At 36.9% G+C, this 25,209-nt stretch overlaps 1 protein-coding gene across 3 annotated transcripts in view; it reads left to right on the top strand.

Moving 5' to 3' along the window:
- LOC150097663 (solute carrier family 12 member 8) overlaps positions 1-25,209 on the top strand; it is a 280,215-nt gene that overhangs the window by 182,369 nt on the left and 72,637 nt on the right. For all 3 annotated transcript variants that reach the window (XM_090407151.1, XM_090407150.1, XM_090407152.1), the window contains exon 11: positions 9,651-9,953. In XM_090407151.1, coding sequence (XP_090263277.1) covers positions 9,651-9,953 — 303 coding nt within the window. The remainder of the gene's footprint in view (positions 1-9,650; positions 9,954-25,209) is intronic.

The raw sequence follows: 25,209 nt of genomic DNA, 5'->3' as shown, positions 1-25,209 counted from the left end.
TTTCTTTCAATGGCCATTATTGCCTGAATATAACATCTTGTACTGGTTGTTTAATCTGTTTTTGTATTTGTTTCAGTAATACCAATTATGTTGACATGGTATATCTGTAATTCTTCTGCTAGTTCTACTTCATTTCCATTGATTCTTCTTATGCTGATAGGGTCTCTCTTAAATTCTGTTGATGTTGAGTTGAAGCTTGTTCTTGTAGCCTTTTCACTGTTTGTCCTTGTTCCCTAATGAAAACAGCAAGAGGTGGGGGTGGGGGGAATAGTTTAACTGGGTGACATTACAACAAAAAATTATACCTCTCCCCAGAAAAAATCCAGCCTATGTGCAAAAATTTTTCATTCAATAAAAAACACTTCCTCATCCATTTCAACAACAACCAGGAGCACAATACTAACATTAATGATTATTCACCACTACTCACAAAGCATTGAAACTTAATCTACTGTTCCTAACAGAACCCCAATTAGCATAACTAGCATTTCATAACTACAATCCACCCCATTTTTTCCCATCTATCTTGCATGATGCATTTTGCAAAAAAAAAAAAAAAAAAAAAAAAAAAAAGGAAGGAATGTGCTCTTTTGCAAAATCAGACATTCCTTGAATTTTAGATAATTTTAAATCTAAAATTATAATTTAGACTCTCTCTCTCTCTCTCTCGTGCTTGCCAACTACTAAATGGAAAATTTTGAATATAGCCTCCTTAATGATATTTCTCCCAAGCCTGCAGTGTGATGATGATATTTTTCTGATATGGAATTGTTCTCCATCAGATTTGAAATTCTATATCTAAAATAAATTTGATTTATTCTAGAATTCAGTTTACCTTAGAGGAGGGGGAAAAAACAATCACCAGGCCTATTTCGATATATTAATTCTTCGTCAATAGTATGGTAGTTTACAATTTTCAGTTTTTCAAAAAAAAAAAAAACACATGCTGATATATCCATGCTACTGCTCATCATCATCAAAGTCAAAAAGACAGAAGCATTAAGATCTTATTATATTGTGCTCAAAATATATGTTCCACTGAAGATATTCTACAATAAGAATTGAATTATATCAAATCTGCTTTTTTTAAAAAATGGTCTTAACGAGTCTTAATCAACCAAGCTTTTAACAGCTATCTCTCATATTCCACTTCCATATTTGAAAGGAATTTCTGAACATATTGCTGAAGTTCTAAAATCCCTTAACATTGTGAGACTCTCTTAACCTTTCACCATGTTAGGAAGATTTCTACCTTCCTTTGTTCATATAAAGGTTGGTTTCTGATAAACTGAAAATTCAACATGACATGTAGGATTTTGAATTATTAAGATATCCAAAAAAAAGGATAGATGGTTATTGTATTCATGTTCAATGGTGAACTTGATATGGGAGTATTTTCTCCAGGAACTGAAGTAATTCTGATTCAGAGTGAGACCAGGCTGCAAATATATCATCAATAAAGCATAACCATATATGAGGTTGAGGAAATGCAGTGTAAAAGAGTTATTTTTCTAGATGCTCCATAAAATAATCAGCTAAGACTGGTGAGCTAGGACTGCCCAGCCCATTGTCGGTCCTTTGATCTATTTGAACAATTTATTACATGTAAAATATCCTACATTGATAGTGAATTTAAATAGACCAACAATGGCCTCTTGGAAATCAGGTTATAAAAACTGAAGGGTCTCTTTTAGCAGTATGTAGGTGAATAATGAGACCACATCAAATTAAACCATAATCTTGTTACTAGACAGACATAGATATTTAATTTATTTTTTCTTTAACGTCTGTTTTTAATATATGAGCTGGTGTGCCCAGTGAGATTCCAAAGATGACAAGAAAGATGTTTTGCAAGGTTGTAAGTGGGAGAACCAATATACATTCCACTATTGGGCATCATGGGTTGCCATCATTATGGATTTTAGGAAAATCATATAGACAAGGTGGATGAGCATGATGAATTCATAACCTCAATAGTGGTAGCATCCCAAGATTGGTGCATTGCCTAAGAATTTATTTAATTTCTTGATTTGACTTTTTGTTGGCTCTCTGCTGATCACACTGACTTATCTCTCAATAAGATATTAACTTTATGATTTTACTTTCCTTTTTACTTTATGATTTTATTTTATTCATGACAAGCAGTGGTATTACTTTTTTCAGCCTTTGTGATGACAGTATTGGTGTTGTGGTGTAGAGAGTGAAGAGCTTGTACTTCTGGGAAGGGTATATTTAAAAGAGGTGGGAGGTTTGCTTTGTATAGAGTTTAGGCAATCTCAGAATGCAGTTTCTTCTTTTTATTATTATTATGGGCGACTCCAGGGAGTCCTTAGACTCATCGAAGGAGGCCCTAATTTCATCTCTGATACCTTTTTCCACATTTACCATAACTTTTAAGTAAGGTATATGTGAAAGAGACAAGACAAAATCAGGACCTTTAGACAACACATTTAGTTTATCATTTGTTAATGGTCTGACAGTTAAATTTACAACCCAGCTGTTACTGGTAGACTCAGCTGTTGGCTAAATATTGTGGCAGTTTCTTCCTTCTGATATTTCAAACTTATCATATATTTTATCTGTGCCCAAGACACAAGCTAGTATGCACATACTGTATGACTCATTCTTATGATTCATGTTTTGCATGTAGTTATCAGTCTGTCTTCATGATAATAACCATAACATTGGATGTGGAGTTTTTAAATAAAATTATATATATATATTTTTTACATGTTTAAGCCACAAAAATATCTATGTATTTATATTTAAGTATGTTAGGACTGTTACCTTTATAGTGCCCCAACAGACTACATAGACCAGGGGTGGGGAACCTTTGGCACACGTTCCAAATGTGGTATGCCAATGACTTTTTTTCTCTCTTTTTTTTTTTTCCAGCACACAACGAGAGCTCACCTTAAAAAATAATTTAATAAATAAATACATATCCCACATCTTTGGTGAGTTGTATATTTTAACTTAATGAAATACAATTTTATTTTATTAGAGTGATACCAAATAAAAATGCAATAAAGAAACAAACAGTATTAACTGTTTTAGTAATAATAAGTAATAAGAAAATGAAACAAACATTCTATTTCCAAACCATCTATAATGCAGTTGATTGATTTTCAAACTAGCTCAATTTGGAGGCAGAAATTTGTTGACTTCAGAGTTGACTTGGAAAATATTGAAAGGAGCGATTAGAGATGGGAGTAACAAAGAGAAGTGTGGAAAATGAGGTACTAAAGACTTGGAATACTATTCCAGAAACTTTTATATGTTTAAAATCCTTGCAACAGCATTACTATCCATTTTTGCATCTTGTGAATGAATCATTGTTCATCACTGAGAATGAAATCACTGTTCATCACTGAGAACAATGATTCTTGTGAATCATTGTTCTCAGTGATGAACTTTGTTAAGTCTCGTAATAGGAGAGTAGCCTTACAGATGAAACTAGTAGCACATGCATATATCTAAAGGTTACAAAATATAAACCTGATATAAATTATCAGTCATCAGTGATGCTAAATAAATAAAGCCTCCATTACTTTTCTTTTGCTATTTTGATTTGATGTTTTTTTGCTAAAAATGGTAAAGATTAACCTGTTTAATATATTATGTAGGTAAAATAACATTTTATTTTATCTGTAATTTTTATGTATTACTCATAAGGCATTAAGAATTAATAAAAGAATATCTTTAATTTTATTTTCTTTTATTGTGCTTTAGTCAAGTAAAATGATTATGAGATTGTGTACTGTAATATATTAGAAAAACTTAAATTATGTTTGATTAATCTTTATAAAAAAACAAAATATTCAGAATTATTGTTGACTCTTTTGCTAATGTTAGAAATTGTGTCTTTAAATTATGTGGCTGTATATGGCAGCTAGAATTACACTTAAAGGCAAATAAAAAATATTCACTCTGTCAACAGGGTAGAAGGACTTTAAGTAAAAATTCTGTCACTAATTTTTACATTCATTCAATCTTAAATGGCTTACGATAATCGATCTTGCAATATTCTTTGATTTTACTGCTCTAGTGTGATTTTTAGTTATTTGAAATACAAAATTTAAAAGACACCAAATAATAATATGTTCTCCAAAATTTCAGTTGGCATGTGAGAAAATTTTCCATCCAAGATTTGACGATATTGGCACGCACGCACACACACACACACACACACACGCGTGCGCGCGCACACATTTAAAAAGGTTGCCCACCCCTGACAGACTATGGGTGAAGAAGAAGCCATGAAAGTTTTTAACTATGTCTATTACACATGCTCCATTAAAACTATTAGATAACTTTATGCTGAGAAATGTTGGAAATCTGTGAGAAGATATGAAGCTGTATTTGAAGAAGTCTAATTTACATAATAGACTTGTGTTTCTTAAGCATTGTCACATTGCTGATATTATTTCTAATTTTGTCAAAATCAAGGAGACCATCAAGTTGCATTCTGCATGGAGATTTATCAAAAAGCAAGCAAGGTCTTATTAGTAAATCAAATACCTGAAATAATGAAAGAGTTTTATTTAAATAATGCTCAACTTCTCGAACTTGAAAGTAATTTAAAAGATATATTCTCAGTCAGTAATTCAAAATCCTATATGTCATTTTGAATTTCAGTTTATCAGAAACCAACCTTTACTGGCAGATATATTCACTCATCCTCACATCATCATTCATCACAGAAGATGGATATTATCAACAGTCTTGTACATCAATTCATATGATCTGCTATTCTGATCTTTCCTACTTGATTTGCATCTAGCCTAGAGCATGGAAACAAGCATAATATATTCAAACTATTTCAAAATAAATAAATCAATAAATAAAATAAAATAAAAGGGTGCTAAAAGCCAGGCAACAATTATCTAGCTTCTTTCTAAAATCCTGGGAAAAGTCATAAACAACCAACATCTTTATTGCCTGATGACCTGCTAATAATCTGTGCTTGGGCCATTATTGTTTAATTTGTACATAAATGATATAGGAAATAGCTTGAAGGGAGATCTTCAGTTGTTTGCTGATGATGCAAAGTTGGGTGGTGCAATAAAAAATCAAGCTGATGTTGAGAGTTTGCAGGAGGATTTGAATAAGCTGGCAAAATGGGCAAAAGGTAATGGATGTTGGTTCCATGTGTAAAAGTGTAAAGTCATGCATTTTGGGATTAAAAGATTACCAGCTGTGTACCACATTGATGGAACGGTGCTCCAAGAGATTAATGAGGCTAGGGACTTGGGGGTGTTGGTGGATAGAGAGATGAAGTTAAGAGGGCACATTGCTAAGGTGTCCAAGATTACATAGGATTACTTGGTTATTGAAGAACACACTAACAACCAGAGATAAAGAGGTTATTATTCCCCTTTATAAGGCGTTGATACTTCCACATTTGGATTACTGTGCTCACGTCTGGTCATCTGGATTCCTTGGAGATGAGGAGGTTGTGGAGAGGGTTCAGAGGAGAGGGTTCTTTGATTCCCCACTATTTGGTCTGCTTTGGCTCAAAATTTCTCTATTAAATCAACCTGCCCTTTCCATATGCTCCCTGTATTGCTCTCCAAATTCCATCACCCACTCTGAACCTCTTTAATGCTCCCTACATTGATAGATTGAGAGCTTGTGGATTGCAGAGGTTGATTGATAGGCAGAGAAGAAGGGATATGATAGAAACATTTAAATTACTAAAAAGTTTTTATAAGATTGATGCAGGGGAAATATTTCAGCTGTGTGATAGTGATGGAAGAACAATAGGTCATCCCTGGAAATTAAGGAAAAGTCTGGTTGACAAGAGTGTGAGAACTAGATTTTTTGCTTGGAGGATGGTGAATGAGTGGAATGCATTGCCTGACTTAGTTGTGAGTTCTTCATCTGTAAATTAATTCAAGAAGAGGTATGATAGATATTGTTTTGATAGTTTGGGTCTCCCGTCATGAGTCTACTGACTCCATGGAGATACCTGTAATAATAATTAGTGATCGGCAATATGGATGTTGTCATTCTTGGTCCATCCATCCACCCATCATTTGACACAAGCCATGGAAATGTTTTGAAGAACCTCACTAGTCACTCTTTGCACTTCTAGGGCAGTATTGGGATTATTTTATTGTTACTATTATTATTACAGTAACCTCCATGGAGTCAGCAGACTCATCATGGATTGAGTCTGCTGGCTAATGACTGAGAATGTATGAACAGGAGACTGACTCCCCTCTGTGTGGGCAGTTTTGCGAGTCCAAACACAATGAACCACAACTGAAAGGAATATATGTTTATTGTAGATCTCAAAAATTCGCACACACAAAATAGTTCAAAAAACATCAAAAATCCAACCAAAAAAAAATCATAAAAGGCAACAGAAATCCAACCAAACAACCCGCCAACACAATTCTTACCAAAAAAAAAAAAAAGTTCCACATCCACTTTGCCACATTCGTAGCCTAAACAGCAATAAAAATTATATGCACTACCACATACAGTCATCTAAACCAGAACTCTACTATTCCTTTCAGAACCCTCCCAACTGGCAACCTCAGCAGCCACTGTACCTCAACCGCTCAAACTACACATTACACATCTCTTTCTGCCACAGGAGTGGCACCTGTGCATTCGTGAGAACCTACATACCATACCACAGACTGCAAATCTTTGATTCCCCACTATTTGGTCTGCTTTGGCTCAAAATTTCTCTATTAAATCAACCTGCCCTTTCCATATGCTCCCTGTATTGCTCTCCAAATTCCATCACCCACTCTGAACCTCTTTAACTTTCTCTCTCTCTAAAGCTCAACTTTTTGCAATCTAAGTGTCCCAATACTGAGGAGGTCATCCTTCTTGGCGACTTCAATGTCTGCAACTTATATTGGCTTCCCCTTCTCCAGTTTCACTGATCAAGCAGGCAGGGATGCTGAGGTGTTTGCCATCAGCAGTAACCTATCTCCATCAATATTCCCACCAAAATACCATACCACCACCCCCCTCCAATTTGCCAACACACTTCACCTCTTCCTAACAAGCTCCCCTTCCAGGTGATTGTTGGTTCTCTTCTTGGAAACTGGACCACAACCTCATATGAGTATCTTTTGCTGCAGTACAACCTACCCCCACCAGTTTACAGTCTCTTGTCCTTTGACACTACAAGGGTGTCAACTGGGTGGACCTCTGTGACTTCTCTTCATCCTTCCTATGGTCTGACTACTGCTTCATTTCTTCTGATTCAAACACCTTCTCAGACTGAATAACAGAAATCATCCTCACAGTAATGAAGGCTTTCATCCCCCTATTCCACTTCAAATTCTGAACCACCATCCAAGCTTTGGTTCTCAAAAAAAGTGTGTCAATGCTGTAATTCTGCTTACCACAATTGGCTTGAGGCCAAAACTCCAGCTGCTCTCTGCCTATACTGCAACCTGCAAAAGTTGCAAAAGAATCATCACCAAGTCCCAGAATGTGAAAGGGCCAGATGCTGCAAACGTGCCTTCTGCCCAAATGGCATTTGTTCGTTCTGGTCCCTTGATAAGGCCACTGGGTGAAACTTCTGCCCACTCAGGTTTCCACCACTTTCATAACCAGTGGTGCTATAGTTACTGTACCTAAAGACAAGGCCAACTTACTTGCATCACTATTCTCTTCTAATTCCTGCATAGAATGGGCAAAGTTCCATCCACTCCACAAAGAGCAGCTCTATTCATGATTCCCATAGTCTTCTGACAAAGAAATCCAATGAATCCTTAACAATCTAAACACAAAAATGTCATCTGGTCCTGATGGTATCCTACCTATGTGTTAAAAAATTGTGCCCACATGGAAACAGGTCCACATCCAGTCCAGATCAACTGTAGCTTCTGCAGCTACCAAAAAACTTGGTTTATCCTGTATCACCTCTTCGATCTATCCTATTCAACTAGCATCTACTAATCAACATGGAAACAGGTCCACATCCAGCTCATCCCAAAGAGAGGTGATAAAAGTCATCCAATGAACTACCATCCAATTGTTCTCCCTTCTGTTCTCTCAAATATTATGGAGAAGGTTGTCAACAACCAACCAACTCATGAACTATCTAGAGCCATGCCAACTAATCAGTGACCAGCAGAATGAATTCCACCACTTGCTATCTACAGCTGATCTTCTTGCTTTCACCATCCACCTATGGACTCAGGCTAAGACATGCAAGGTATCATCTGATATCTGCTTGCATCACACACTGCACTTCCATCTAGCAACACTTTCTCCAGTGCACTCACTCCAAAGCCCTTTGAATGTAACCCATCATGCTTGTATAATTCCATTTTTCCCTCAAACACATGCCATACATCCACAAACTGCACTCCATTCTCCTCACACAGCTCCACTAGCATACCATTCATGATTCTGGCTCTCCATCTCAACTCATCACTGTCATTCCTTGGCAACACACTGAAACCTTTCCCACTACGCTGTTATCTTTCACTCTTCTCAATAACCTCCTGATATTTTATGTCTCTCTTTTGCCATTTTCTTAGGCTAACTATGATATAAAATTGCATACTTTTAACCAGTATTAGCTATTATTGATTTATAATTTCACTTATTAATAAACTTTTTTCTCACTTTTTGCCTTGGATTTTGAAGGTTCTAAAACAAGGAATTATCATAACAAAACCCAAGATTTATTTCTATGAGTTTTATCTACAGAATTGTGTTTAATGGCTGCATGAGCACTAACTATATCTTGTCACTTATTTGAAATAATCATAATAAATGCATAAATAATGTAACTGGAAGCACATAGTTTTTAGAATCAAAATCATTAAGTTTTTCTCTCTGTTTGATTAAGAAAGTTTTATAAACCTTTGATAAGCATTTTTTTTTCTTGACCTATAGGATCCAGAAATTTTCTCATTTCTTAATGTAATCCAGGGCTGTCCAAAACATGGCCAGTGTGCTGGATGCAGCCCATGGTGCGATTTTGTGTCTCTTGCCTGTGGGTTTTGATTTTCACAAGTGAAAAAATAAAATAATTCGAATTGAATGGATATTCAATTCAAATTGAATATGCAAATTCTGACCTATAGGATCCAGAAATTTTCTCATTTGTTAATGTAAGCCATTGCTGTCCAGAACATGGCCCATGTGCCGGATGCAGCCTGCGGTGCGATTTTGTGCTGCCTGCCTGTGGGTTTTGATTTTCACAAGTGAAAAAATAAAATAAAATTTGATTGAATGTATTAGATATTTTAATTCTATCACTAATCGATATCTCGATATTGGTAATTTTATTTGGTGTTTTTACATCACTATATACCCACATGTTTTTCTAATATTAGATGTGTCAAAGAAGCGTTCTTACATTGTTTTGTTCCAACACGCATGCTCCGGGAACTAAACTTAACTAAACGTAGGACTCTCCAAGTAATTTAATTTATGTACTGTATTTATTGTTCTGGATGCGGCCCTCGGATAAATTTTTTTTTTAATGCGACCCTCTGATTACCTAAGGTTGGACAGGCCTGAATTACATCAGGGCTGGCCATAAAGTGGTACATTTTATGCAAGTGTCTTTTTAAAGTGTTACTTTCTGATTTTTGCCACTACAGAATTGAGGTATTTTTTCCTATTTGTTTATAAATTAGTTTTTTTTTTCTATTTGTTTACAGAGAGGTCCTAATAAAGTTCCAGTGTATTCTCTCATTTTGTTTGCCATTGTGACAGTAATATTCATAATAGTTGGACAGATTAATACTCTCGCACCCATTGTCACCATCTTCTTTCTTCTTACATATGCTGCTTTAGAATATGCTTACTTTTCATTAGCCATGACTTTTGATATGCAGTGGAAACAAGAAGCTCGGTATATAGATCAAAATATGTATAGTCCTGCTTTTGATATAAGTCAGAGTCCAGGATCTGAACCTTTGGGTGCAAATGTTGTAACATATGGAGCTACTGGTGACAGCAAGGTAAATATAAATATTTCATAGTATTAGTATTATTTCCATGAAGAATTTTCTGACTACTCCTTGCAGGAACAGTCAGAAGACTCATTGTGGGAGGTTAGTGATCATTCAAAAATTATCATCATTGGGCATTCACCACCTGTTCTGGCAACACATGCCACTTATTCATCAGTCACCATGTAAAAAATCTATCTCTTTTTAATTCCTTACTGAAATGCCCTTTGTACAGTTTTCAGGGATGGCCTCTTGTTCTCCTGTCACTTATTACCCTTTGCAATAACTCCTCTATATCTTTCTGATAGGCTCTACTCACCAATTTATATATCTCAGTCATATCACCTCCTTCTGTGTACTAAGCTTTGCAAACCCTTAATCTGTCTTCATACTCAACATTCTGGAGTCCTGAGATAGTCTTAGCTATTTGTCTTTACACTCTCAATGTTTCGTAATGGTCGATATCAGGTAATGACCAGATCTCTGACAAGAAATCCAAATGTGGCTTAGTTAGTGTCTTATATAGTGGAGCTATTGGTCTCTTTAACTCTACTTGTCAGGATTCTTCACATTATCAACAACAACTTTCTGGATAACCAGGTATGACATGGATGCTCTGATGTTGATGTTTAGTGGATAAAACATCTTCTTTCATGTGCAGTGATAATAATTACTAACTAATAAATTTATTTAGCTAACAAATTATTAAGCCAATATTTAGCCTTGGGCCAAAAGAAGTACAACTAATCTCATGTATGTAGATGCACTAGCAGGAAGACAAACACAGGATCTTAGGTTCCTAACCCAACATTTTCTATGGATATGGCAATGGAATCTGCTGACAGTGTCCAGATTTTTAGTAAAGTGAGGTAGCTAAATTTGTTCAGATTTGACAAATGTTGTAGAGAATTCTAGAAATAATCTCTTCAATTTATATCCCTCCCTATGACCTATTCATGGTGGAGAGAACCTCTCAGTGATGGCACTGGCCCCTTTTCATTCTCTTTTTTTTTTTGCTCTACTTCTTGAGTCTTTTTTTTACTGTTTTCCAGACCACAGTCATCACCAGGATCTAACACCCTGCTGCCATATTTGTCGTGTAGTGCGACTCATGAATCCTGGTAGTCTTGCTCTACTTTTGCCTCAGCTTCAGTAAGACAGGTGGTACTGGATGAACAGGATCAGGATCATTTGGCTTGTGGGTTTGCCTGCAAGGGTTAAACATTGTTGCTGTAAATCACCTATCCCATAGTCTGGGGACCGGGCTCAAGCCTTGCTGTGGCGCTGGTATAGCATCTGGGGTAGCCCTGGCATTTCACTCCCAAGTGCAGTTATTGCTTGCTGGTGAGTGGGCATTCATGGTGGGTGGGCAGCACTCTGGTGCTGAACAAAAAATCTCTTGAGCATAAATCCTTCATCTTCAAATATTTCAGGGTCCCAACCAAGTACTGATGTACCATAGGTACATCTTTTGATAACAGAAGTAAGAAACAAAAGATGTGTGATACCAGTATAAATGTGCCAGTGTTTCTGATTATCCATGCAACAGGTAACAAGCCAATAAGGACAGTGTCACCTTTCTTTATTCAAAAGGATTTAGAATGACTGGCAGGATCTTCCAAAAACAGTCAAAAAAACCTATGTTCTGGTGGTATCCTTGTGGAAACAACTAGTCAACAACTCAGAAAAATTACTAAAGACTACATCAATAGGCAGAATACCAATTACAGTGATATCTCATAAAACACCAAACTCTGTTTAGAGGAGTGAGATATCAGAATGGGATCTCCTCGATGCTCCTGAAGAGAAGATATGTTCAGAGCTTAAAGATCAGGGAGTGACAGGTATGGCCACCTGGTTCTGACCAAGAACATCATCCTTATACACCTAAGCCTTCAGCATTTGTAAAAGCAGGGTATTTCAACTTTCCTGTTATACCATACATTCCTAATCCACTGAGATGCTTTAAATGTCAGAAATATGGACATGCCCCAACTGTCTGTCATGGCTCTGTGCCTAATGTAGTAAAGAACATCATAACAAATCTTACTCTGTATAGAAAGCTAAATGCATCAACTGTCAGGGAGATTATCCAGCTTACTCACATGCATGCCAGAAGTTGAAGGATGAAAAAAGAAATACAAAAGATTAAAACAGAACAAAATATATCAGGATGCAAAATAGAAGTTAGCCATTATCACACTTGTCCTGAAATCCTTGTTAGATGATGGTTCTATCAAGAATAGAACTGCTCCATTCAAGATTTAACAAGAACAACCATATCAAGCAAAAGCACACTTGTATTCTTGGCAAAACAGACATAATATGTAAAAATGCAGATGTTAACTTTGCTTAAGAAGGGAATTAAAATATAAAGGAAGAAATTGAATCCTAAATTAAAATGAAATTAAAGAAGGAAACAAGTATTAGATTGTACTATGTTTAAAGTATTGTCTAAAATAGATGGAAATCTTAAACTTTCAAAAGCACCAATATTAAACTATGCCATGCATAAAATCGCATATTGTTGTGTGAGCGAAAGTACAAAGGTTGCTGTGTGACCACCAAAGATGATGTAACGAACGATGAGTAGGCATTCGTGGAAGGCGCTCGAATTTCGCATTCCCCGAAGAGAGCGATCCTTGTTCAGCGAGGAGGTGACAGCCAATTGGAAAGTGTCATAGACAAGCTTAGAGTACGGAAGAGGGCGCTATAGAAAAGTTTAAACACGAACTCACTGGGCTGGAGACTCTCTCTTAGTTCCCCTCTACATTTTGGTTTTGGTTCCTGTGGTGTTCCCCGGTCGCGTGTGCCCCCCCCCCCTCATGTGGGTCACAGGCTCGTAATTCCGAGGTGGGTCAGTGCACGGCTGATATCTGATAAGATGGCAGGGCAGCAGCGAGTTTATTGCTCGTTGTTCCGAAGCGGGTCAGCATGGCTGATATCTGATAAGATGGCATGATGGCAACGTATCTCTAGTTGCTGAGTGAGGCGAATCGAAGAAGTTGAGCACGAGATGACGATATTGTTTCGAGTTTCGGCCATCAGTTTGGTTCTAACCGATGAGAAGGCAGCAAAGGATTCCTTTTGAAGATGATATATGTTAAAAGCAGCGATGCAAAAAGTTCATAAGCCCAGAAGAAACAGGAGAAAAAAAAAATCGGGACTCCATGTGCCGGCAGATCACCATAAAAAGGGGACAATCCATAACAAAGAACAGACGGAAGGATCGAGAAATCGTCTAACAAGGTGGTAACGTACAAAATCTTCATTTTTTGTATTATCTATTAGTGATGAGTGTAAAAAAATTGACAGAGATCAGAAAAGAAGATAGTGAGAATTTAGAGACAGTTTCATGTGTTAAGTTGATTGAATTGGACTGGTAGTCTACGTTCTTAGATTGTCTAAACCCTAGTTAATGTGTAAGAGTCGTTAGTAGCACTAATTTAATTTGATATCGGGAGCCATGTTTGTGATTTAGATGAATCATGAGAGTGTATAGATAACTTGCCTGTTTGATTACCACTGCCTTGCTTTACCTGTTTTTTAGTATTGATCTTGATTAGCTTTGAATATACGTGTTAGTCATTGAATATACGTGTTAGTCATATTGATCTAGTAGTCTGAAAGCATGAGGGCATGCAACACTTAGTTGAATGTGAATTGATCTTTGTTAGCAAGTTTTATTTAAAATTTGAACTAGTGTTTTATGATGAATGTGTACTTATTTAACCTAGAGATGTAAGATTAGAGTATTTTGATAATTAGAATGTTCCTTATTGTTTAGCTAGTAAATTAGAATTTTGATATGACATATCTTTGATGTGTTAATAAACATGTTTTTCCTATGTAAGTCTGAGTCTGTCTGAGCATGAGATTGAAATTACCACTCGCTAAAGTTCGAACCTGTGAATGAGGGGAAATTAAAGAAAGTTTAGAAAGTTTAGGCCATGACTGCAATGTTGAAGTTTCTATAGGCACTTAATACTTTAATAAGATTAGGTAATACTTAAACTCTGGGAAGGTTTCTTTGTACAAGAACTCTTCTGTACTAGGACCCTGGCTGGTGCAGCTAAAATAAATAAATTTTGTCAGAGTTCCGAATGGAGAAGCGGCCCCCAGAGAGATAGGTTAGAGATTTCAGGCTTAGCTGGTACGATAAGGATTTAAGATAGAAAATTTACAAGAAAGTGATGCCACACAAAGACAAAGAAAGAAAGAAAGAATATATAACCATGATTGTAAGTGCTTCTCAGTGGAGGGAATCAGTCACATGACCTACAGTCTCACTCCTGAAACAACTCCAGAAATGTTCGATGAGAACCCACTTGTTAAAAAAACTACGGCAATGATATCACTTAAACATAAACCACCAGACAATCCCCCCACACACACAAATGGATATATATTGGTATCCATTGAAAGTACATTAAACTTATCAAATGTTCCTGACACATCAGATGATATACTGAACATTTTTCCAGAGAAAGAGATGGACACTGGCTGTCCATACTTTCCAAAATCATTAGACAAACATAAACTTGACAAGACCTAGTAAGGATTCTCATAAGCCTTAAGGAGTTTCACTGTGTTCATAAGGACACAACTGGAGATAGTCCTGCTCATGGTGGTGGTGTAGCTATCCTTCTGGTCAATCATATATTTACAACTGGGTTATCAATTACCTCGGCTTTACCTTCATGGATAATTTTAATTGACACAATACTCTGTGGGATAGTACAAACACAAATGGATGAGACAATTGAAAGAACAACAGAGGAAACAGTGTTAGTCTTTTCTACAAATGGGCTAGAGCCATGCAGTCAGCTATTTTCATTAAGAAGGAACTAAAAATTTACTATTACTCTCTCATCCCAGTGCAGTGGGACCTGATGACATCCATTATGAGATGATAAAACATCTGTCACATTCTCTAGATCTCATTCTCTTACTATACAACAGAATAATTACAGAGGAAAATTTTCTGAATTCTTGGTATAAGTCAGTTGTCATTGCTATTCCAAAATCTTGAAAGAATCCCACATAAGCAAACAATTATCAACCTACCACTCTGACCAGCTGTCTTTGTAAATATTGGAAAAAATGGTAAATGCAAGGCTGTTCTGGTACTTAGAAAGCAATAAACTTCTTTCCAATACACATTGTGACGTTTATAGTTTAGTTACCAATCAACATTGGACCATTTGGTCTGCTTAGACGCTTGTATAAGAGACACTTTCCTGGAAGCACATTATCTTTGCTGTATGATCAAGAAAAGATGTTCCTCGATGCTCTGTCTTAAGTGTGATGCTCTTTGCTGTCAAAATTAATTCAAAAGTCTTTATGTTGAAGCAAATAAACCTGCTCTATCGCTTCTGTCGAAAACAGTTGTCTCTTAACTATGCCCTAAAATTAGTCTCTTCCAGAGCATCATGCATGAATTAGCATCTTCTCTTGGCATTAGGAAGCTCAATATCACATATGTCAGCCTGCCAGTTCATTCTTTTGGTATGCATATGAAAGACATTATACAAACTATTGGCATGAATGTTGACAGCATTACCTGAATCAAACACAGCAGGTTTGCACTCCAGCCTGCAACCTCACTGCGCAAACTAAGGAAGTCTCATACTCCACCAACCATCTAAATGCAGTTATTTAATGCATACATGCATTAAAATGTTTGATATGGTATACTCTGATTTCCTTTCCATTTATACTGATGGTTCATGATCTGAGACTTCTGTTGGTTGTTCTACTGTGTTTCCTGACATTACTATATCTCACCCCCACTTGATTGCAGTATAATTGCATCAGAGTTACTTTCTATTCAGCTTACTGCTTGTGCATATAAAAGAAAAAATTCTAACAAAAGTATGTAATTTATACAGACTTATTGAGTTATTTACAGGACATCGCATCTCCTGTATATAAACCACATTTATTGCTTTTGCAACTATTGTACAAAATAAAGACCCTTAATTTTAATGTTCAATTGTGTTGTATTCCCAGCCACATTGGAATTAAAGGTAATGAGATTGCAGATGCTAGATCAACTCATACTTTTTCCATGTACTGTTTGACAGTGCCATATACAGAGTTCAGACAGCTTATATAAGATTAAAGTTAATTGCCTAGTGAAGTCTTCATGGCTGCAAGCACTGATGATTGCACAAAATTAAGCCTGAAATTAAGCATTGGTAGTCCACGCAACATAGAAACAGAAAAGAGGAAAGTTAAAGGGAGATGGTAAATCCCGTTTTATTCTATAGCCAGGTACGAAACTTGGATCGAAATCCATCGAATCCATAGAGTTTCATGCCGAAAAAACTATTGGCGAGCCCAAGTGTAAGTAATCACTTGGGTAATACAAGTTGTACTACCCAAGTGATTACTGGTGTTGTACTACCCAAGTGATTACTTACACTTGGACTCACCGATAGTTTTTTCGGAATGAAACTCTATGGATTCGATGGATTTCGATCCAAGATTTGTACATGGCTATAGAATAAAACGAGATTTATCATCTCCCTTTAACTTAACTTATGTCGCAGGTAAAATAGCTTTTCAGCTTATTATTTGTAGAAAAGAGGAAGTTGTTCTTGCTAGGCTCTGCATAGATCATAGTCATCTTACAAATTTTTATTTACTAATGGCTGATGACCTACCCATGTGTGAAAAATGTAACATACATCTCACCATTTGTCATATTCTGGCGGAGTGCCAGCACATGAGAGGGATGAAATTTTTACTAATCTAGCTGAGCCATTTTCACTCATGTAGATATTATCAAAGACAAATTGCAGGGATGTTTCAGGGTCGAAGCTATATAACTGAGAGGAGACCTCCACATAGCCTTTAAAGGAATGTGGAGAACTGATCACAGCTTCTGACCTAATGTCCAATCCTCACCTTCTCGTGGTGCACCCTGTTAGGTATCTACCTGGATACTAAATGAACGAGGATGGGCTGGCAGTTTGGGATTTAGCCGACCAAATTGTATTCTGATTGGCTTAAACCAAAATAAAAAATTATGGACAACATCACAGAATTTCATGTTGGCTGGGACGTAGCCCAGTTAAACAAGCCCCCCCCCCCCCCCCATGGTTTTCGCCAGGGAACCAGGACAAACAGCAAAAAGTCAGCTACTGGAACAAATCCTAAAATCCACCCCAATTCAACATCACCAGAGTTCAAGATCGGTACTATCAACATAAGAAGCCTGAATGGCAAAGAAATGGAACTAGCTGAGGAATAAGATAAGTACCAGATTGACATAATAGGGGTGACTGAAACAAAAAAGGCAAAAACTGATGAGATCTTTCTGAGCAATAAATACAAAATGATGTATTCAGGCAATGACAATCAAGGAAAAGAAGGAGTAGCCATAGTATTCAACACTAAATACAAGGCTAATCTTCTTGAATGGCAGGCTGTCTCAAGTAGAGTCATGTGGGCAAATATGAGAATGGGGACCTGGACGATGAGACTTATTTGTGCCTATGGTCCCACAGAAGGTTCTACTAAGATAGAAGTGCAGGAATTTTTTTGAGGCTTTAGAGAAGACAACTGACACAATGAAAAAAGGAAAAGTTGGTCCTTGTTGGGGATCTAAATAGCAGAGTAGGAAATGATTGTGAGACATACAAAAATATTCTGGGAAAATTTGGAGAAAAGAGTAAAGCTAATAATAATGGCAAATACCTGTTGGATTTCTGTTCAGGACATGATTGGTTATTACTAACACAATATTCCAACATAAAAATGTGCACAAATTCACATGGAGAGAAGCAGCAAGGAATAAGAAAAGTCTCATTGACTATGTTATTGTTGATAGTGATGTTTTCTCCCTGGTGCAGGACACCAGAGTGTACAGAGGATTTGAAATTGGAAGTGATCACTATTTAGTTTTGAGAAGGATAAAATTGAATTTCTTGAAAAGAACATGTAAGAAAGTTTTAAAGTGAATAAAAGTTGAGCAGCTCTCAGATGCTAACTGTAGACTAAAATATACAAACTTATTGAAGAAAAAATGAAGGAGTTTGAGAACAGGAATCAAACCTTGGAGATTCAGTTACAAGCCCTGAAGAAAACATTGATTGATTCAGCCAGAGAGGCATGTGGTGAGGTTGACTGTAAGGATAGAAAAATCAGAACACCATGGTGGACACAGGAAGTTAAAGAGGCAGTGAAAAGAAAAGAAGAGAGCATATCAAACAAAATTCCTGGCAAATAAGTCAGCTTGTGCTTTAGAGAATACAGAGAGAAATGTTAGAAAGCAACACTGTGTAAAACTAGCTAAACAAAACTCATGGGAGGACTTTGGAAAGAACATACAACATAAATATCAAGAAGGTGGCAAGATATTCTGGAGATTGTTGAAGAAGCTCAGAAATGGAGGAAAGAGTGTTGTAAAAGGAATTAGAGATGATAAAGGTAACATGAAAAAGCTGGAGAAACATATCCTTGAAGTATGGAGTAATTACTTTGAAAAATTGCTAAATGAAACAAGCAGTGATGACAGGACAGTGGTAAAAAACACTGACCAGGAATGCAGTCAGGAATACATACCCATACTTAAAGTAGAAAAAGCCATCAAAAGCCTGAAATGTAGAAAGGCAGCAGGAGTAAATGATATTTGACCAGAAATGCTCAAGTATGGAGGTATAAAAGACTTACAGTGGCGACTCCATAGTTCAGAAAGTCTGGACAGCGGGATGAATTCCAGATGATTGGAGTAGCGCTATCATAGTATGTACCCATATATAAAATGGGAAATAACTGAATGGTAGGTATTTCTCTACTGAGTGTTCCTGGTAAGATATATGCAAGTATACAAGCTGGATTTATGCCAAATAGAGGCTGTCAGGATCAGATCTTCACTTTAAGACAGATAGCTGAGAAATCATGGGAATATACCAAAGATCTATTATTACTATTACTATTATTACGGGCAACTCCAGGGAGTCATTAAACTCATCGAGGGAGCCCCCAAATCATATTCATCACAACTATTTGACATTCATACAGTATCTATCATACCTCGCCTTAAACTCATTCACTGTCACAGCATCCACTACAGACTCAGGGAGCGCATTCCACTCATTCACTACTCTAAAAGTAAAGAACCCAGCTCTAACACCTTTACTAACCACACTTTTGCCCAGTTTCCATGGATGTCCCCTAGTCCTCCCACAACCAGCCCTGTTCTCAAAAATATCTTCTGAATTAATTTTATAGAAACCCTTCAGTAATTCGAATGTCTCAATCATATCTCCCCTCCTCCGCCTATCAACCAATTTTTGCAACCCACAAATCCTCAACCTGTTCTCATACGGTTCATTCCACAGACCTGCTATCATCTTGGTCACTCGCCTCTGGATCCTCTCCACCTCCTCCCCATCAAGAAGAAACCTAGGTGAACCAAATCTGAGCACAGTAGTCTAGATGGGGTCTTATCAAGGCTCGATAGAGAGGAACAATAACCTGTTTGTCTCTGCTTGTCAACGTATTCTTCAGCAACCAAGTGATTTGATGAGCTGTTTTGGTAACTTTTGCAATGTGTCCCCTAAATTTCAATTCCTTATCCACCAACACTCCTAAATCTCGTGCCTCATCAATTTCCTGGAGCAGGGTTCCACCAATGCAGTAACCTGCCGCCAATCTTTTCACCCCAAAATGCATAACCTTACATTTTGCCACATTAAACTGACATCCATTCTCCTTAGCCCAGACCTCCAATCTATCCAAATCATCCTGCAAAATTTTGACGTCATCTGCATTCACTATTGCCCTACCCAACTTCGCATCATCCGCAAACAAATGAACTGTTCCTCTCAGATCATTTCCTATATCATTTATGAACAAATTAAACAGCAGTGGTCCAAGAACAGATCCTTGTGGCACACCACTAGTCACAGGCCGTCTTGTGGACTCTACTCCTGAGTAAACCACTCTCTGATAAAATCCTTAAGATCTACCCTCAAGTTTTGTAGATCTGGAAAAGGCATATGACAAGGTGCTAAGAGAGAAGCTATCCAAAGTGCTACAGTTATATGGTGTCAATGGAACATTATATCGAGCAATACTTGGTCTTTATTTGAGTTGTAAGGCAGCAGTTAGAATTGAAGGAAGTACAGGAAGGTGGTTCAATGTTAAATCTGGTGTGAGACAAGGATGTACATTATCCCCTCTGTTATTCATTATCTGTATGGATCACATTATGAAGAAAAGTGATATTAAACATGATATCAAAATTGGATATGTTAATCTCAGCTCTTTGCTTTATGCGGATGATGTTATACTTTTAAATAAATCCGCTACAAGTCTGCAAGATTCCCTGACTAAATTGAATAACTGTTGTAATAGATATGGTATGAAGGTCAGCAATAACAAGACAGAGACAATGAAAATAGGCAGAAGCATTGAAAATATCATCTGCATTGTGAATGGAGAACCTATAGAACAAGTAATACTTTTCAGCTACTTAGGCACGATTTTTAGCGAAGACGGTAAATTAAATATGGAAATGGACATCAGAATCAATAAAGCTGGTATGGTAGGAAGTCAACTGAATGAATGTGTATGGAATAAGAGAGAAATTACCCAAAACACTAAATTAGCTACATAGTGTTCAAAGACAGTGTTCAAACCAGTTTTAACTTATGGATCTGAGATCTGGGTTAAAAGTAAAACACTTGACCAAAGACTAGAGATCACAGATATGTGAGTTCTAAGAAAGATTATGGGCATGAACTGATGGCATCAATGGCAATATCATATTAAAAACAAGGATATTAGGAAAGAACTTGACATTGCTAGCATCCAGGAATGTGTTAGCAGAGCTAATCTCAGGTGGTACGGTCACTTAAACAGAATGGGCTAGGAAAGATTACCAAAACAAATGTTCTCTGCCAGGTTGGCAGGAAAACGACCCAGAGGAAGACCAAGATATAGGTGGATTGATACAGTAAAAAGTGACTTAGAAGATAGAAATATAAGATCTGATAATGTTGGAGTCTTGACAGGTAACGGACTGATTTGGAGGAAAATTATTGATAATTGTTAAAATTCACGTTTGACATCTGTAGACGGTGTATGGTCACTGCATATCTTACATGGTTTTGGCAATGATATCTTCTGCTAGAATAAGTGGTAGGGTCACAGATTTCCTTTCCACGCAAAATTTTGTAGGACAATCATGAACATCTATGCCCATGGCAGGATTCAAACTCGCTGACACGCTAACCATTCAACCAACCATGCCGGCTATAGATAGGAAGTTAGTAATGATGTAATTTTTCATGTAGTACTATCATATCCTGTACACCTCTTGAGGGTATATATATCAGGAATTTGATGATGATGACAAATTGCATGACTTTTTTAACTTTTTACAAAGAATTAATTTATGTATGCACATTTGATTTTGAGTTCTATTTTTGTGTAGATACTGCATTATTAAATTTATAAATTTATATGCTCTTTATAGAACATATTATTTTTCGCTTTATTACTATTTAATATTACCTTGTCTACTGCTGTAACCTTTACTTTGTGTGGTGCAGTATGACCTTTGCTTGGATTTATGGTTTATTGGAGCTGTCATTGCTCCAATTAACCATAAATCAGGGAATCAATTTGATTTATATCTGTTATGGTATAAAAGGAGGTTTCTCAGTTGGATCTGGTGATTTGTATCCGTGGTGTGATCTGCCACCCTGAAATCGCTGTAGTGCAATACATAGTTTCTGTGTTCATCCAGAAAGATATTGGTGGTTCTTCCTATTTCTCCGAAATAAAAGTGTAGGCACAAGGAATGCTTAGACCCCAGGGTCAAGATGATGGAGAGAATCTTTTGGTATGCAGATTAGAGTAGTTGATTTTTGGTATGGCTGGAAGGTGGTCTGCATATCATACCATTTTAGATAGCATGAGATTTTTTCTAGGTGCCCAGATTAGGAAATGGCAATGTATTTTTTTTTTGTTGTTGTTCTGGATTTGCACGTGCATGTGTGGTGGGGAGGGGGGGGGGGGTTTGGAGTGATAGGGAGAGTTCTGTTAATTCTGTGAAGAGAAAATCTATTTGCTAATAGAAAGTATTTGGATTTGCCTTAAAAAAAAACCACAGATCTCATTCTGACTCTCCTTTGTCCTGACATAGCAGTCTTATTCAGTTTTACTATGAACTCTGGCTATTTTACATGGTAGGAAAAAAACTAAAAGCAGATCGACGCCACAGTTATGTCCCCTCCCCACTCTTTTCTGGAGCAGTTTGAAAATACAGCACTAAACTCTGTCCCTCTCAAACCTACAATATGGCTGTGCTACATGATTAATGTGGTCTCAACACATGGCTGGGATATGTTGGAAACATTTTTAGCATACTTCAATAACCAATATCCAAGGATTTGTTTCACCATTGAAAAGGAAAATAGTAACTGTCTGTCTTCCTTGTCCTTCCTTCCTGACTAATGGAACCCCATCCTTTTCATTCTACAGAAAACCTGTCTGAGATACATCCATCTTTCACATCACAGCTCCTCCTAGCAATATGGTGTCATAAATATTAGCAGACCAAAATAGAACCATTTCCTTGGACCAAATTATTCTCTCCATAGAACTCAATCACATCTATATGCTTTTTAGTCAAAGGCTTTCCCCTTCATAGAAACAACAGAACTCCCCACCCTACATCTGGAGCACCTCAGAAAAAAAAAAGATATATACAGAAGATTCTCTGTCATCTTGACTATCCTGGGGGTGACAACATCCCTTGCTCCTGTATGCTTTAGTATTTCAGTCAAACAGAAAGAATTGCTAATATCTGTCTGAAGGAACACAGAATTATTCCCATTACCTGCACTATGGCCCAGGATGGCAGACCATAGAATGGATATTGAATCACTGCTCCAATGGGGAAAAAACATCCCTTTTATACAGGAACACATATAGATCCAAGAGATTATTTCTAGAATCTGCCACAGCATTTCAGCATTCACAAATAATGCTAACTAATTCGGCTAGTATGCTTTATCAAAAGTAAATTTGTTGGATCTCCTCCCCGGAGATCCAACCAATCAGGAGATCTCCTCCCCGGTAAACAGCTCCAACAGTGAACAGCAAACAAGAGAGACAAGGAGCGACCAACCATCTACAAGCAAGAACCATGTGATCAACTTATCAAGCCACATCTTAAATAGCGGCCAACTTGCGCTACTTGATAAAGGCCTTAACTATGCAATAGCACCTAAAACGGTCGATAAATTGGATTTTATTTACCACATAGAAAGAGGCATTAGGTCCCTACCCAATAATATAGCCGATAAAATACGATTAGAAATGAGCAATGTTCTGAACAATAAGAAAACCATACATAACAATCTTACAAAAATGGAACTAGTAGCAATCACGTCATTGAAAGCTAATCAAGACATAATTATAACGAAATTGGATAAAGGCAATGCCGCTGTCGTCCTTGACAGGTCAACATCTATCCATCAGATGAATCAACTAATCTCCGATAACAGCACCTATCAGCTGGTAAACTATAACCCAACAAACCGGATGAAGAATAAAACAGAGAAATTACTTAAGTCCGTCACTTCATGGCCATGAGACACGGTTAAAAAACTTACACCCCATTATGTCCGCTCTCCCAGAATATATGGTGTCCCAAAAGTACACAAACAAAATGTGCCGCTTCGACCTATTGTGGAAGGAATAGATAGTCCTAATTACCACTTAGCCAAGAAATTAGTGTGTCAACACTCAAGGAGTTGGTAGGTCATTCCCCTCCTACATAAAGAACACACAACACTTTATAAACAAAATTAAAAACATAACACTCAACAAAGATCACTTATTATTCAGTTTCGACATTTCTGCCCTTTTCACAAATGTCCAAATCAATGACACAATTCTTCTCCTATTTCTGTCCGACATTACAGACCTCTTTGTCCAGCAGGTACTATGTTCCGGTTACTTTGTGTGGCAAAATAAATTTTACCTACAAAAAGAAGGTATGGCCATGGGCTCACCCCCCCACACACACACAATCGCAAACTTCTATATGGAAACTTTTGAGCAAAGTGCTGTTGATTCCTCCACTCTAAAACCTACGCTGTGGCTTAGATACATTGACGATGTGTTCGTTATCTGGCCACATGGGCACAAATGCTAAACACATTCTTTAGCCACCTGAACAAACAACATGAATGCATACAATTTACAATCGAAATTGAAAATCAGAACTCGCTCACGTTCCTGGATCACACTGGTCACACGTCTTCCTTCAGGCAGTCTATCCTTCACAGTCTACTGCAAACCGACCCACACACTGGCCAATACATACATGCTAATTCATACCACCACCCATCACAAAAATATGGAGTCATTAACATCCTTAAAAACAGAGCTATAACAATTTGCTCTAACCAGCAAGCTCTGAAACAGGAACTAAAAATCATCAGCGACACATTTATAAATAATGGTTATAACAAAAATAAAACATAAAACATCATCAAAAGGAATCTAGATTACAGTAAAACTATAGCATCCCATACATTAAAGGGCAGAAAAAATCAACAGAATCCTACACCATTATAATCTCAATGCCACCTTTAAACCACCTACAAAACTTAAAAACATATCCAACTCCTCTCCTCAGATTGGCACATCCTGGAGTGTATTGCATCCATTGCACCTGTAACTTACCATACATTGGTGAAACAGGACATACAATCCCTATACGTAAGAAAGAACACATTAAATATAACCATTTTGGTGAAGCAGACCTCTTAGATCACGCTCTCAACACCTTACACCAAATCGACTGGAAAAGTACTCTCTCTTTACACCACACAAAAACCTGGTATGAAAGAAAATTTAAGGAATCCTGCAAAATTCTGATAAACCACCAAGCATCAACAATAATGGTGACATGAAAATTCCAAGAATCTGGATGGTACACATTCAGCCTACTTAATATTTAGTATCCAGCATACTTCAGGACTCTAGGCAACCTTCAGCTAGTATTGGAAACCATTCCATACCAACTGGTTGGAATTTATATGTATAATCATGATGTTAATATATATATATATATATATATATATATAGACTTGTTGTTGCTCCCAATGTAATTTTACAACCAATAGATAATATTAATAATAGGACTCTAGCGTTGATGTAGTAAGTTTTTTTTTTTTTTTTTTTCCCACCGGAGGACAGGCCAATAATTGTTGTAATGGTTGGTCAGTAACTT

This window comes from Typopeltis vanoorti, chromosome 17 (assembly GCF_054136105.1).
Source record: "Typopeltis vanoorti isolate ZY-2024b chromosome 17, IOZ_Tvanoo_1.0, whole genome shotgun sequence".
Classification (NCBI taxonomy): domain Eukaryota; kingdom Metazoa; phylum Arthropoda; class Arachnida; order Uropygi; family Thelyphonidae; genus Typopeltis; species Typopeltis vanoorti.
Note: the sequence above shows the minus strand (reverse complement) of the source record. Positions and strands in the feature narration are given on the sequence as shown.